The following is a 17563-nucleotide window of genomic DNA, read 5'->3' as shown; positions in this document are numbered from 1 at the left end:
TAAGAAACACCACTATCTTGAAAGAAGTGTTGGTATAAAGCTGGGTTTCCCATAGTTGACAAAGGGAAATCAAAATTAGTATTTTATGAGTCCCTAATTCAGACTGGTACTTATTTATATATCTTTTGTATAGAAGTAGGGATAAAACTGTCATAAAATAATCTACTAGTTTCAAGTGACATAAACCATAAAAACTGGGAGACATAAATGGTGCTTTGGATTTCAGACATAAGTAATCTAGACTGTCTGACTTTTAAAATGTAGTTCTCAGATAAAGTAGTTCTCTTAGGGCCCTTGGCATTTCTTTCCCCTGCTATTATTTTCCTCAAGTAAATAACTTGAAAACCATCAGAAATGGTTGAAGATGTTAAAGGGCACCTAGTTCTAACACAATATTTGCAGAAAAGAAGACAACTGTGGCCCAGGGTGATGAAGTGTAACATCCCATAGATAGTTAAGAGCAGATCTAGAACTGAATAGAAGTGACTTGACTCCCTGCTCAATGTTCTTCCACCTGCAGGCAGTAAAGCATTGTCTCTGGGCAAGTCACTGGCTATGAATCCTGACCATCTGCACACTTTGGGCAGTTTATATATTGTTTCTGTGACTCAGTATTCTCATCTGTAAATTGAGAAAAATAATAGTAGTTACCTCATGGCATTTCTGAGGGGGATAAATGAGTTACTTCCCTAAGTGTTTAGAGTACTTAGCATAATACTGTTCTGTATGTGAGGCAGGCATGAGTCTGGCCTAGTAGGAAATGCTACACTGGGGAAACATGAATTAAATCCTTACAAATGTGTTCAAATTGTTTTCTGTTAGGCCCACGTGAGCACAGATAGAACTGGGGGCCAGGAGTACTTAGAATAACTACTCTCTGTCTAGGAGCAAGCCTGACTCAAAAGATAAACAATGTTCTCTGCATAGTTAAGTCGCATATTTCAATATTTTTTGCCCCTAGGGATATTTGCATCCTGTTACTGTGGGGGTGGCTTTTGCTCTCAACAGCATCATTCTGCTTAAACCTCTTGCCACCATTTCACACTCATTTAAAAGTGTAATAAAGAACTAAAAATTTGAGAGTTAGAATTTTCCCTGTCTTAAAGCTTTTCCAAAATATTATTTTCTTATAGTCCATAAATTTATTTAATCTGGCTCTTTTAATAACTCAAAGATGTGATTTTGAGTTATTAAAATAATTTTAATGTTTGTCATCTTTTTTGACTTTCTTTTCAGTAGATATCAAAACAACATTTTAATTCATTTTATCTGACATTGTTTCATACCTGCAACTGGTAGGGAGAAGGACGGCATTAACTTTTGGAAGATATCTTTATTATTCAGGTATTTTTAAATTAATCTTGATCATATTTACCCTCTCCCTCTACTTGGATTAAATTAGGCTATTGGTTGCAGTTAAAAAGACATGCATTAGGCAAGGAAAACAAAAGCAAAAATGAACAAGTGGGACTATATCAAGCTGAAAAGCTTCTGTACAGCAAAGGACACCATCAATAGAACAAAAAGGTACCCTACACTATGGGAGAATATATTCATAAATGACAGATTCGATAAAGGCTTGACATCCAAAATATATAAAGAGCTCACACACCTCAACAAACAAAAAGCAAATAATCTAATTAAAAAGTGGGCAGAGGAACTGAATAGACAGTTCTCCAAAGAAGAAATTCAGATGGCCAACAGACACATGAAAAGATGCTCCACATTGCTAGTTATCAGAGAAATGAGAAATGCAAATTAAAACCACAATGAGATATCACCTCACACTAGTAATAATGGCTGCCATCCAAAAGACAAACAACAACAAATGTTGGCAAGGTTGTGGAGAAAGGGTAACCCTCCTACATTGCTGGTGGGAATGTAAATTAGTTCAACCATTGTGGAAAACAGTATGGAGGTTCCTCAAAATGCTCAAAATAGACTTACCATTTGACCCAGGAATTCCACTTCTAGGAATTTACCCTAAGAATGCAGAACTCCAGTTTGAAAAAGACAGATGCACCCCTATGTTTATTGCAGCACTATTTACAATAGCCAAGAAATGGAAGCAACCTAAGTGTCCATCAGTAGACGAATGGATAAAGAAGATGTGGTACATATACACAATGGAATATTATTCAGCCTTAAGAGGAAAACAAATCCTACCATTTGCAACAACATGGATGGAGCTAGAGGGTATTATGCTCAGTGAAATAAGCCAAGTGGAGAAAGACAAATACCAAATGATTTCACTCATCTGTGGAGTCTAAGAACAAAAGAAAAACTGAAGGAACAAAACAGCAGCAGAATCACAGAACCCAAGAATGGTCTAACAGTTACCAAAGGGAAAGAGACTGGGGAGAATGGGAAGGTAGAGAGGGATAAGGGCGGGGAAGAAAAAGGGGGTATTATGATTAGCACGTATAATGTGGGGGGTGGGGGAAAGGGGAGGGCTGTGCAATACAGAGAAGACAAGTAGTGATTCTACAATATTTTGCTATGCTAATGGACAGTGACTATAATGGGGCTTGTGGGGGGGATTTGGTATAGGGGAGAGCCTAGTAAACATAATGTTCTTCAAAAGGGGGGGATTACTCCCTGATAGGAAAAAATTAACTGCAAATCAACGATCAATGCATGCTTTACATATCCTTAATTTTGATCTTTTAAAATGTGTCGGATGATCAGCTATGGAAGTACATTTTTCTGGTAATATTTCTTTCTCTTAAAAAAAAAAAGCAGTTCCTGTGTGGTGATCTCCAATAGGTTCTTCACAATGGTATAAAGGTCATATCAAAGTGTGGGAAAAGGGATTGTTTGTGTTTAGAAAGAGGGTCAAAGCCTGATTTGGCTACCTAGAAAATGAATTAAGATATGATATGAAGAAGAACTTCCAACATCAACATCCTATGGAAGAGTCATTCCAGAAGATGATCATCAAAAAACTTCAACAAAGATCCTGGTGCTGTTGCAGTTGTAGCTGCATTCATTCTGCTGGTTCCTGGACTTGCCATTGGAATGAAGAAGGAGATATCTAAGCTGGCCTGTGCATACAGTATAACAACAAATTCGACAGGATCTAAATTGTCGGAACTCAACCAAGAATTAGAAGAAGTGCAAGTTGCAGTGCTCCAAAATCGTGCGACTATAGACTATCTACTGTTAAAAGAACATATGGGATGTGAACAGTTCCCAGGAATGTGTTGTTTTAATTTGTCTGATTTTTCTCAAACTATTCAAATTCAGTTAGACAATATCCATCATATTATTGATAAGTTTTCACAAATACCTAGAGTACCTAACTGGTTTTCTTGGTTTTACTGGATATGGCTGGTAATTGTAGGTCTGCTTTTTGTTATGTATCTGTATTCCTATTCTGTTAATGTGTGTACACAATTTAATGAGTAGTTTGTTAAAACCTATACATGCTTATGTTACTCTACAAGAAGTTATGTCAAAGAAATAATCAATCTTCCCATGTTTTCTTCTGTCTGCTACTTCTATAGCTTTTCTTCTCCCTTCCTAATTACAGCCCTTTAGTGGAATTCGTGCCTCATATAGAAAATTACCGAATATCATAATTCTTCCAAGTGGTAAAGATACGTCAAGACAAATGCTGGGCATAGAAGCCACAGGACATAAATCTGCAAAGAAGTAAAAAGCTAACCTTTTCAAACAATATTGCTTCTCTCTTACTTACCAACTTTACATTTCCCTGTGTGGCACCGGAAGATGACTGGTTAGCCAGAGACAGATAAGATTCCTCAAGGGAGGAACAACCTAAGACAGGCACAGTCGCAGGGGGGCCATCAGGTGAGAAATTGGGGATCAACAGTGGTGAGGCTTAGAACCTCACCCCCACCCCCGTTTTGAGAGAAATCTTCTGCATCCGTGGATGTTTTGTTGCCCTTGTCTAGCTCGGATTAGTACTTAGTCTATAGGCACACACCTGATCTACATTTGCTCTCTGATAGCACTAAATTATGCTTTCTACCTTTATCTTGTATCTACCTACCACACAGCATTTTATTAAAAAAAAAAATAAGGGAGAAATGTGGGATTCACATATAAATCAAGTATAAAAATCAAATGAATAATCATATCTGACCTGATTGTTTATAGTTCATGATGTGTGATCAAAACCGAAAGTTTCTGTGATATGACTGCCCTTGCACTGTTCACCATGTAAGAACTTACTCACTATGTAAGAACTTGTTCACCATGTGAGAACTTGTTCGTTATGCTTCAGAAGATTGGAGACTGTTGAGAATTTTGAGAATTAGACTTAGGGTTGATTAATGATTGTGCATTAAGTCCCCTGTACAGAAATTTATTTTTGTTAACAACCATTTGATCAATAAATATGAGAGATGCCCTCTCAAAAAAAAAGAAAAGACATGCATTAATCTGGAAATAGTAAATAAATTCAGGGGGGTTCTGAAACCAGATCTCACTTGTTACTTTAATAAGAGGGATCACAATGCACAGAGGCCATCTCAATTTGCAAAGCAATTAGTTGCCTTGTTAATTACTTCCTACTTTTTCATAGAAACTTAATATATTCTGTTATTTTCTGCCAACAATCTATTTCTGCCAATATTCTACTCCTTGCTTCCCATGGGTGGCAACGTGATGTAGGGATTACAAGAAAAAGCCTTGAACTAAGGTGGATCTAACTTTGAATTCTGACTTCCCTGATTATTGGCTAAGTGAAACTTAGAAAGTACTCAGCATTACTAATCTTGATTTACACTAACAACACAATAAGGAATAATTGCACCTGCCTTGTATGCAGGTGTTTTATTTATTTGCTTTATCTGTTTGCTTATTTAAATGAATTTTGTAGGCTCAAATAAAAGAAAGGCTTTTTAATTATTAGAAAGATAATGCCAAATAGATGGCAGCTATTGTTATTAATAAGGAACATTCATTGGCTAATATTTCCCTTAGTCCCAGGAGGAACAAAAAAGGTAATGTTCAAAGGTCGAGCTTGATCTTCTTTATCGCATGCAGAAACTATTGTACTATGACAAATATTCATGATTTTTCAACCTTTTTTTATAGGTGAAGAAGTTGCTTTTAAAAAGTTATTTCTAAATTCTGGTCACTGGTTCTTTGGTTTTTTAAAAATATATGTTGCAAACACTTGCTTTGAGCTTATTGCTTGTCTTTTAATCATTTACAACACCTTTGTTATTCTGATATACCCAAATTAATCCTTCCTTTTTAGTTAGCATAGGACATTTCAGTTACTGATATTCAAATAATGGCCTGCCCCCCAAGGAGGGATGAATCAGAATTTTCTGGGGGCTCTTTCAACATACAAGGTACTGTAGATTCTGACATGGCCTCCATGGAGGCTGCAAAGGGGTGATGGAGTCCCACAGTGACCATCACTGCCAAGCTGCTGCAACTGATACTGATAATCATTGATGATGTGTTGGGAAATAAAATGTTGAGGAACAGTAATGTAGTCAAGAAAAATAGACTACCACAAATCTTAATTTTGGAATCTGAACATCAGATTCAATTTAAAAGGAATGGTTACCACTGAAAAATAGCTTTGAAAAGAACAGTTCTGTCAATATTGGTGATGACCTGCCTAGCCTCCCTCCAGTTCTCCCCACCCAACTTTGGGATTTTTTTCTTTTACTGTGCTAAAATATGCATCACATAAAAGTTACCATTTTTAAAGGGTACAATCAGTTACATTAACTACATTTATATTGTTCAGCAACCATCACCAACATTCATGTCTAGAACTTATTCATCTCCCCAAATTGAAACTCCATAGCAATTAAGGAATAATTCCCCAATCTTTCTTTCCCATGGCCCCTGGTGACCACCATTCGATTCTCTGTTTCTATGAATTTTACTCCCCTAGGGACCTCATACAATTGGAATGAATCATATAATATTTGTTCTGTGTCTGGGTTATTTCACTTAGCATAATGTTTTCAAGGTTTACCCATGGTATGGGATATGTCAAATTTCCTTCTTTATCAAAAGACTGAATAATATTTCATGGTGTGTGTATACAACATTTTGTTCATCCATTCATCTATGAATAAGCATATGGGTTGTTTCCATCTTTTACCTATTATGAGTAAATGCTGCTATGAACACTGATGTACAAATACCTGCTGCTATGAACACTGATGTACAAATACCTGAATCCCTGCTTAAAATAATACTTTTAACTGATGTTGGTTCTTGTATTAAAGTTTGAAGAGGAAAATTAACACTTGATTTTCTTCTCCATCTCCTTGCAATTAAAGTGACTGATTGTTTGTGACCAGTGGAAATCACTTTGGTGGAAACAATTATGACAGATATCAGCATTAAGCCATAGTAAATATAGCAGATATTCCCAAATTAGTTCTGTGTCCTCTAGATACAATCCAAGAATTACTTTAACATGACATGAACTTCCATTTTTGAGCCAGAAAGCAAATCTCTATATGTCTGTGTAAGTAAAAGCCTTATTTTATTTCCTTTTTTTTAAAGTCTAGGTTACTAGAATATTAACTCTATCAGGGCAGAGGGACAGTTTTGTTTTGCTTGCCTCTATTTACAGCACAAACTAGGAATATAACATATATTTTGTAAAAAAAAAGTATTTTGAACAAGTCTCTAAGCATATTAGATGTGCCACTTCAGAGCATATATATACAACTTTCTTTTGCTATCACTTACATTGGATCATTCATTTCAATAATGCTCATTGTGTTGCCTTTCTCCTAACATGTTTTTAATAATGCCCTTATTCCACTATTCATACTTTAAGTTAGTAAGTATAGTTTACTCATTAATATTTCAAAGCTTCAACTTTCTTAGTCAATTCTATCTTTCCTCTTCCTCTTCCTACATATAAAAACAACTTTTTAATTTGAAATTTATCATTATGCATTTCACTATGAACTAAAAATTAATCTATGTGCATGGTAAATGAAATGGTATATTACCCTAATATTATACAGTAAGGGGTATAAGCGCCTCTTTCACAGTTGTGGACTGCTTCCCTGTTTTTTACAACATCTTTCCATCAAGCACCAGAACTTGGTTGGCCCTGATTCAGTGCTGTTTCTCATAAGATTTTTGCTGTTCTCAGGGTGAATTGAAAAGAACTGCTTAAGTCACTTTCACTGATTAAATTTGGAAAGGACAAGATTCCAGGCTTCAAGGCTAAAGGCAGTACTTGAAAGTTTTCACCATTCAATATTTATTACTCCCATCACCTCCTCAGGTTATGCCTCCTATCACTGTTCCACAAACATACTCTGTACTTAGTTTCCTCTGGGTTTTGGCTCACTGTTCCGTCTGCTTAGATTATCCGCTTTATTTCAGCTTCACTATGAAAAAATCAAAACACCCTTCAGTGCCACTCAAATTCTTCACTCCCCAGGAAAACTTTTCATGTTCTTTCAACAATTAAAATGTCACCTTCCTTTGAATCCACATGGAAATGTGTGCTTTCCTAATTGAATTGATCATTATAGCATATACTTGCATCAATACATTGCCAAACTTCCTATGTCTCTTCCCTAACTTACCTAGAAATAAATGCACAAAATTAGTTTCCTGGGAAGAACTCCTTTCCCTAGCCTGAATAATCTACTGATATATTGAAGAGAGGAATGTAGAGTTCTTATTAGTCCTGGGAAAAAAGTCAACCTCACGCAGCAGTTTACCGTACCAAAAGAAGTCCACATGCTCCCTCTAAGACAGCTCTCACCACCCAGATATGTCTCCCCAGGCAGCTCGTTACACACCCCATGACTCAGTTTCCCATCTTACCTTTACATCCACCACCAAGCTTTCTCCAGGATTCCCCAGAATTCAGAGCCCACCATTAGCAATATCCCCTAAGTAGTCAACCTTCCCTCTGAACATTACCTTTACTTCCTGATTCCTCCCCCACTCCACCTCTCCCCCACACAATATACTGCTTGCAGCTCTCACACAGTGGCTTCCATACTTTACATACAGGGTCTAGAGATAGATGGGTGGTAATTATCTGTCTGTCTCTGAAGTGCTGCTTCTGGAATATTATTCCATCTCCTTCTCTCAGTTTCCCTAAAGGAGATGCCTTATCATATTACATCCCCCATTAAATTCTATTGCTACAGTCATCTACAGACTTCTTGTATAATCTCCTTTATTAATGGAATATTTTAGCTTTTGGCTTACTGTTTCTTTCCCACACTACGATATACTCTTATAATCGTAAGTGGTCATGTAAAATTCCACAGGGACATTCTATTTGCAGTGGTATTTGGCAGCTCTTATCAATCTTGTTCTTCACGTGGTGCACAGAGCCTGCATTTTCCTACTTTGCAATCCTGCTGACTAATAGCAGTGACTTCTCAGTATTCTTTGATGGATCTCCTTCCTAATCTCTAAGTGTTGAGTTCCCAGGCTTAGGCTTTGGCCTTTTCTAGGTGATTTCATCTGGCCCATGATTTCTTTCCTGAATCTAGATCAGCATCTATAACTGCCTTGCTAAGAGGCAGGTTTGCATATTGAAAAAGCACCACATCTATAAAATCTCCAAAAATGAACTCTTGATTCTTGCTAGCACAATACCTAGGGGAGGGCTGGGGACCTTCTCAGAACAAAAAGCTCAGAGTCATTCTAAATTTTCTCTGGTACCCCACATATAGTCCATCAGCAAATCCCGTTGGCTGCTTCTGCTTCCTTCTCATCACCTCCCCAGCCTACTGCCATGGTTCAAGCCACTATCAAATCTTGCCTGAAAAATAATTGCATCAGGTTCTGTTTCTACTTTACCTCAAAACACTGTTACCCTTCCCTGTTCCCAACCCTGTTCAACATGTAGAATAATCCTTTTATATTGGAATATGTCACATCTCTAGACAAAAGCATCCAAAAACTTTCTAACACATCTAGAATTAATTCTGTATTCTAGTCTTGGGCTGTACTTCCAGTCTCATCTCCAGTCTTTTTCAGTCACATTGACTTCCAAGATCCCACTAGCTTTATAGACCTTATGTTGGAATGCCCAGGATGCTCTTAACCTAGGAATCCACAAGTCTCGCCCTGGACCACATGAGTTTATATTAAATAACTGCTTACTTTATTTTCTTGGTCTACTTTTTCTTTCACTAGTTTGTCTATAATACTAGGGCAACACCTTTGGTTTTTTTGCTGGTTTGTGTTTGGAAATCTCCGATGCCCTACTTTTATAACAGTACACACTATAAGTACTCAGAAAAATATTTACCGACTAATGAATGACCTGAGTCAATCAATAGTTAATGGGTCTAAAAATGTGAATAAGATAAAATGAACTCCAAAGGACTGTCCACTTGTAAATCATAATGTGATTTGAGTATAATGTGACTGACTTAAATGTGTGTGCCACTTTGTAACTGGTGATTAGGATCAGGAGCTAGGATTTGGCATATTTTATAAGTACACCACACATGCTTTATTTGCTTGGTTTACTCTTTCTTTCTTAGTGTGTTTAAGGTGAATAAAACTATATGCAAGCAGAGCTCTAATCATGATTCTCCTAATAGCAAAAGAATGGCAACTGCTCATGAACAAAACTAGAGGGAACCAACAGTTGGATTTGCTTAGGTTTTATGTGTGTATGTTAATAGCTATTTTAAAAATTGATTATTAATATATTTCCAGAAAAAAAACTGTAATTGCAAATCTAAAATACTTCAGCCTCTAAACTTTTACCCCAATGCAATGTCATGTTATCCATTTATTTCTTAGTAATAAACTTTGCAACTTTATGTACTGCCAACCATTTTAGTCTTTAAAACATATTTGATAGTAATTAGAGAAAAATGGAAAATTATCAAGTTATTCCTAGATACTGTTTTTAAATTCTATGGAGGTCAGCAAATTTTTTCTGACATATCCAATTTTTTTAAACTTTCAGTGAAATACTAAAATTAGTGTTGTTTTAACATTTACTTAACTAGTATGAATTTTTAAAATTATTGCAGAAAAGTAATTAGAATTTATGATATTAGAAAATGGTAATCTTATAGATAAATATGTATCTATATAACAGGGAAACCCCATTTTAAGAAAGCTTGGAGTTATTCTGAATTAAACATATTAGAGGCATATACATTTACTAGAAAAACATACATTCTAATATCTTATTCAATGTAAAATATCATAAATAATTTGTTCCCATTTTTATAGTAAAAAATAGCATTAAAAAGTTGCTTAGCATTCAGCTTATAATCAATCTGCATTTAGTTTTGCTAATTAAACTCACATCTCTGAGTTTTAGACTTTTACTTAAACAAAATGAATTAAGTACTCAGTGTAAACCATATGATAATAATTTATTTGCAAAACCTGAACTCTTTGCTTTTACTTTAGTTCTGTGTCTAAGAAATTTTCTCATACCTTAACTCTGAGAACAGAGGCAAACATTCCTGCATCTTCAGATACACCTCCAATGTAGAATTTTTTCTGAAACACCGGGGGATGATCATTTTCATCTTGAATCTCAATATACACTTTAGCTGTATTGCCTGGAGGATAAGAAATAATACATTTTTTATTGGTGGCTATTCATTAGAAAAAATGCACTGGAATAAATACTTATTGTACTTTTTTGATTTTGAAACAGTGGAAATAACTTAAATTAGAAGTAATTCCTAAATGGCATGTCTAATACCCCCAAATCCATAGAGGACACTGATAATAATGCTTCTGGCATGATAATGTTAAGTTGCTGTTATTTCTTTTAGTTACAGTATCCTAGTAATTCATTTTATTTGATTCAACAGGCACTAAAGAATGGTGTTGTGCTAATTTTAATGAAACAACTCAAATGTTCATGTTCACAAATACTTCATGCACATTACCAATTACACCAAAGTGATACAAATATAGAAACACCTTAAGAAATAATAGATATTGCCATAAACTAAAAAAATATATATTTTTCAGAATAAAACAGGAAGTGATATCCTTTTAGCTTAAAACATATTATAATTGTTTTATTTTAAGATGAAAAGTAAGCAATGGTTGGTTGAGGTGCTTACTTTCATAAACGGAAAGCCAGTTTTATCATGCATTAGAGGCTATCTATCATTCACTGAAACAGATATACCTGGAGAGATGATTGCCGTATCACTTATAATTGCTAGGTTTTCTAAGTTTAATACATTTCATCATCAAATGCAAGTGTTAGAATCTCACCCCTTTAATTATCTTTACTGAGCAAGGCAGCTTTTTAACCAATCCAAGAATGACTGTTTGTAAAAAAATCTGATGTAATAACCAGACAAGATGAGGAATAAGTGGTTATTTTGCAAAAAGTAGATTCAAATTATATGACTATTCTGATATATTATCTAAATAACTTTTCTTATGCATTTCAACTGCAGTCAAATACATGGCAACTGATCCACAAACTATTTATGAGGGACACTCTAATTTTCTTACTTCATCAGATTCCTAAGTATACCTAATGAACACCAACCTACTAGCACAGTGGGTATATCATGGCTGTACAACAATACCTATGTTGATTGAATAAATGAATAAATAACCTGCATTATATAAGTAAGACCTTAGAAACAGGCTACTTTTTGCTTGCCCTGGGAAAGGTCAGAGAGAAAAGAGAGTTAGCTCCTAAGTTTTAGCCCTATCCTGCTGCTACTCATTTAGTTTCCCTCATATTTGTCTTTTCCACCATTCTTAAACTGGAAGAGCTAGAATCAAGAGAAAAAAATGTGGTAGGTCAACAGAGAAGAGTACCAGCAGAAAGTCAGGCTATGCTTCTCTGAGAAAGCAGAGCATGCTACTCTGTCCCATGGTGCCAGTGCAGGGAATCATACCCCAGTCAGCACCAGCAATTGGAGTTCATCCAAACTGACACTCATTTTTATCTTGGTAGAGATCATTTTTACCTCTGGAATCAAAGAAGCTAACAGCTCTAAATTTATTTATTTTTTTTTAAGAAAAGGACTCCTAAAATGTAACATCACCATTCCCATAACTTTTTTATGTTCTTCAATAAGGACATTAGTTATGGTCCTTATTTGCAATATTTGATTTTCAATTCTCTGAAAAGGAACAGATTTATGCTGTGAAATTTATCCTCTTTTCTCTTAGCACGTTACAAAATGATGACAGAAGGTTAGGCCCAGGCAGTATTCTATTACACCATTAGGAACAATTTGTGCTTTAGCAAATCTTTTAAGAGCAATGATTTCCTTAGGCATTGGGAAAAAAATGTGTGAGTCACTGTTGCAGTCTAAAGCAACACTTATATTCTATATAAAAATATTTTCTTATACATTTTCTAAACTCCAGAGAGACTGCAGTAAAATAATTCTTTAAAATATCAATTAAGCAGTTATTAAAAATTTCTAAAATTAACATCCATAGATAAATATCTATTCACAGTAGTGTTATTCACTGAATATAATTTTTTATAAAATAATTTTGCAACTTTAACAATTTAACTAAAGTTTTTCAAGATTTTCTTCTATAATATACTCACTTCATAAACATTATTATTATAATATACTTTCATATGAATTGTGCTTAAGTTCATATTTGTTATGAGACTGATATGGAATTTAACCATATTTAATTTAGAGCTTTAAAGTAACAATGAAACATGCTGTGATAATATTTCCATGCCATAAATTATATTAGGAGAGCAAGCACAATTATGGAAGAATCATTATAGTACTTAAATATTTATTTCAATTTTTTTCTTTTATTTTTCATCTTCCAGGTTTGGGCATCTTTAACTTTATATAATAATATTAATAATAATAAATATTTGTATATTGAAGTTACCTACTTATCTCAGATTTTTCTTGGTTGTTCTTCCTGACTCTAACTTCTTTTCAATATGATTATGTGTTGATTTTTTAAAAGATTTGCCTAACAACCCTGTAGTATAATTAAATTGTACTGGAATTGGATGATAAATCCATACAGTTGAATTGTATAATTTCTAACTTATATGCCAGAAAAAGAAATATTATGAATATTTTATATATACTCAGTATATAATGCTATTGGGTTCCATGTAAGTCTTGTCCTGGTCTATTTTTATTCCAAATAATGTTGTAATAAACACTACTGCCTTATTCAGTGCATTTCACAAGTGTGAGTTTTGTACAAACACAATTTTATTGAAAATAGAAAAAAAACACCAAAGGGTAGATAATAGTATGACTACTACTCTTTTTACATTTATATGAACTATTTGAAAATATTTTCATTTTAAAGATGACTTTATCCAAATTCAAGATCATCAGCATAAATATTTTATCTTACCAGTTCCTTTATTTCTCTTTAAAAGTTGAAAAATTTGAAGGGTGGAGCCAACATGGCGGCATGAGTAGGACAGTGGGAATCTCCTCCCAAAAACATGTATTTTTGAAAATACAACAAATACAACTAATCCTAAAAGAGAGACCAGAAGACACAGGCCAACAGCCAGACTACATCCACACCTGCGAGAACCCAGCACCTGGTGAAAGGGGTAAGATACAACCCCCGGCCAGGGGGGACCTGAGCACACCTCCCCCAGCTGCCGGCAGGAGGGAGAGGGAGCCCAGGATGGCTAAACACCCAGCACCAGCCACCCGCACCAGAGCACAGACACAGTGCATGCGTGGAGGGCTGGAAACTAGGGAATCAGGGCAGCAAGTCCTCTGAGCGGGTTCTGAAGCTGATGCCCCTGTGACAAAGAAAAGCGAGTGCTTTTTGAAAGTCTTAAAGGGACAGGGATGTCACAGCTGGACAGAAACAACACAGGTCAAAGCCCAGTGGCTGGAAATTACAGGGAAAATCGGGCACACTAACCCCCTGGGCAACAGCTCTGAGACCCCAAACGGAGGTAAACAACCAAACAGCCCCCTCGTCCATCACCCCTCCAGGTGCTGTGAAAGCAGAGAAGCAGCCTAAGGCAGACCACACCCTCAGAAAGGGAGATTCCTCCATATCGGCCGGGCAAGACACAAAGACCCAGTCTACACACAATTACCCAACATAAGCCACTAGGGGTCGTAGTTGTCCCAGTAAAGAAAGGCTAGTAGCAAGTGAAAAGTTTGGCCCTCCCAGCTGACAGTCAATAGCACCTGTCAACATGAAAAGGCAAAAAAATATGATCCAGACAAGACTAACCCAGACAGCTTCGGCATCTGCCACATCTTCCAATGAGAAGGAACCTGGGGAGATAGATTTAGCCAGTCTTCCTGAAAAAGAATTCAAAACAAAAGTCATAACCATGCTGATGGACTTGCAGAGAAATATGCAAGAACTAAGGAAGGAGAATACAGAAATAAAACAAGCTCTGGAAGGACTTAAAAACAGAATGGATGAGATGCAAGAGACCATTAATGGACTAGAAAACAGAACAGGAATGCAGAGAAGCTGATGCAGAGAGAGATAAAAGGATCTCCAGTAATGAAATAATTCTAAGAGATCTGAGTGACCAATTGAAACGGAAAAATATCCACATTATAGGGGTACCAGAAGAAGAAGAGAGAGAAAAAGGGATAGAAAGTGTCTTCAAAGAAATAATTGCCAAAAACTTCCCCAAACTAGGGGAAGAACTGGCCTCCCAGACCACAGAGGTACACAGAACTCCCATGACAAGGGATCCAAGGAGGGCAACACCAAGACACATAATAATTAAAATGGGAAAGATCAAAGACAAGGACAAAGTATTAAAGGCAGCCAGAGAGAAAAAAAAGGTTACCTACAAAGGAAAACCCATCAGGCTATCATCGGACTTCTCAACAGAAACCCTACAGGCCAGAATAGAATGGCATGATATACTTAATGCAATGAAACAGAAGGGCCTCGAACCAAGACTACTGTATCCAGCACAAATATCACTTAAATATGAAGGAGGGATTAAAGAATTGCCAGACAAGCAAAAGTTGAGGGAATTTGCCTCCCACAAACCACCTCTACAGGGCATCCTACAGGGACTTCTCTAGATGGGAGCACTCCTAGAAAGAGCACAGAACAAAACACCCAACATATGAAGAAGGGAGGAGGAGGAATAAGAAGGGAGAGAAATAAAGAATCATCAGACAGTGTTTATACTAGCTCAACAAGCGAGTTAAATTAGACAGTAAGATAGTAAAGAAGCTAACCCTGAACCTTTGGTAACCACAAACTTAAAGCCTGCAATGGCAGTAAGAACATACCTTTCAAGAATCACCCTAAATGTAAATGGACTGAATGCACCAATCAAAAGCCACAGAGTAATAGAATGGATAAAAAAGCAAGATTTATCCATATGCTGCTTACAAGAGACTCACCGCAAACCCAAAGACATGCACAGACTTAAAGTCAAGGGATGGAAAAAGATATTTCATGCAAACAACAGAGAGAAGAAAGCAGGTGTTGCAATTCTGGTATCAGACAAAACAGACTTCAAAATAAAGAAGGTAACAAAAGACAAAGAAGGACATTACATAATGATAAAGGGCTCAGTCCAACAAGAGGATATAACCATTATAAATATATATGCACCCAATACAGGAGCACCAACATACCTGAAACCAATATTAACAGAACTAAAGGAGGAAATGGAATGCAATGCATGCATTTTAGGAGACTTCAACACACCACTCACTCTAAAGGATAGATCCACCAGACAGAAAATAAGTAAGGACACAGAGGCACTGAACAACACACTAGAACAGATGGACCTAATAGACATCTACAGAACTCTACATCCAAAAGCAACAGGATACACATTCTTCTCAAGTGCACATGGAACATTCTCCAGAATAGACCACATACTAGGCCACAAAAAGAGCCTCAGTAAATTCCAAAAGATTGAAATCCTACCAACCAACTTTTCAGACCACAAAGGCATAAAACTAGAAATAAACTGTACAAAGAAAGCAAAAAGGCTCACAAAGACATGGAGGCTTAACAACATGCTCCTAAATAATCAATGGATCAATGACCAGATCAAAATGGAGATCCAGCAATATATGGAAACAAACAACAACAATAACACAAAGCCCCAACTACTGTGGGACACAGCAAAAGCAGTCTTAAGAGGAAAGTATATAGCAATCCAGGCATATTTAAAAAAGGAAGAACAATCCCAAATGAATGGTGTAATGTCACAATTATCAAAATTGGAAAAAGAAGAACAAATGAGGCCTAAGGTCAGCAGAAGGAGGGACATAATAAAGATCAGAGAAGAAATAAATAAAATTGAGAAGAATAAAACAATAGCAAAAATCAATGAAACCAAGAGGTGGGTCCTTGAGAAAATAAACAAAATAGATAAGCCTCTAGCCAGACTTATTAAGAGGAAAAGAGAGTCAACACAAATCATCAGTATCAGAAACTAGAAAGGAAAAATCACAATGGACCCCATAGAAATACAAAGAATTATTAGAGAGTACTATGAAAACCTATATGCTAACAAGCTGGGAAACCTAGGAGAAATGGAAAAATTCCTAGAAAAATACAACCTTCCAAAACTGACCCAGAAAGAAACAGAAAATCTAAACAGACCAATTACCAGCAATGAAATTGAAGCGGTAATAAAAAAACTATCAAAGAACAAAACCCCTGGGCCAGATGGATTCACCTCGGAATTTTATCAGACATACAGGGAAGACATAATACCCATTCTCCTTAAACTTTTCCAAAAAATAGAAGAGGAGGGGATACTCCAAAAGTTATTCTATGAAGCTAACATCACCCTAATACCAAGGCTAGGCAAAAACACCACCAAAAAGGAAAACTACAGACCAATATCCCTGATGAATGTAGATGCAAAAATACTCAACAAAATATTAGCAAACAGAATTCAACAGTATATCAAAAGGATCGTACACCATGACCAAGTGGGATTCATCCCAGGGATGCAAGAATGGTATGACATTCGAAAGTCCATCAACATCATTCACCACATCAACAAAAAGAAAGACAAAAACCACATGATCATCTCCATAGATGCTGAAAAAGCATTTGATAAAGTTCAACATCCATTCATGATAAAAACTCTCAGCAAAATGGGTATAGAGGACAAGTACCTCAACATAATAAAGGCCATCTATGATAAAACCACAGCCAACATTATATTGAATGGCAAGAAGCTGAAAGCATTTCTTCTAGGATCGGGAACTAGACAGGGATGCTCACTCTCCCCACTGTTATTTAACATAGTACTGGAGGTCCTAGCCAAGGCAATCAGACAAAACAAAAAAAACACAAGGAATCCAGATTGTTAAAGAAGAAGTTAAACTCTCACTATTTGCAGATGACATGATACTGTGCATAAAAAACCCTCAAGACTCCACCCTAAAACTACTAGAACTGATATCGGAATACAGCAAAGTTGCAGAATACAAAATTAACACACAGAAATCTGTGGTGCTCCTATACACTAACAATGAACCAACAGAAAGAGAAATCAGGAAAACAACTCCATTCACAATTGAACCAAAAATAATAAAATATCTAGGAAAAAACCTAACCAAGGAAGTAAAAGACTTTTACTCTGAAAACTACAAGTCACTCTTAAGAGAAATTAAAGGGGACACTAACAGATGGA

The 17563-nt window shown here is 36.0% G+C and overlaps 1 protein-coding gene across 4 annotated transcripts in view; it reads right to left on the bottom strand.

The window, feature by feature from the left end:
- The window catches only part of PCDH15 (protocadherin related 15), a 1663341-nt gene that overhangs the window by 77623 nt on the left and 1568155 nt on the right, over positions 1 to 17563 (bottom strand). For all 4 annotated transcript variants that reach the window (XM_073241042.1, XM_073241040.1, XM_073241039.1 and 1 more), the window contains one exon: positions 10399 to 10526. In XM_073241042.1, coding sequence (XP_073097143.1) covers positions 10399 to 10526 — 128 coding nt within the window. The remainder of the gene's footprint in view (positions 1 to 10398; positions 10527 to 17563) is intronic.

Source organism: Manis javanica, chromosome 7 (genome assembly GCF_040802235.1).
Source record: "Manis javanica isolate MJ-LG chromosome 7, MJ_LKY, whole genome shotgun sequence".
NCBI classification, from domain to species: domain Eukaryota; kingdom Metazoa; phylum Chordata; class Mammalia; order Pholidota; family Manidae; genus Manis; species Manis javanica.
Note: the sequence above shows the minus strand (reverse complement) of the source record. Positions and strands in the feature narration are given on the sequence as shown.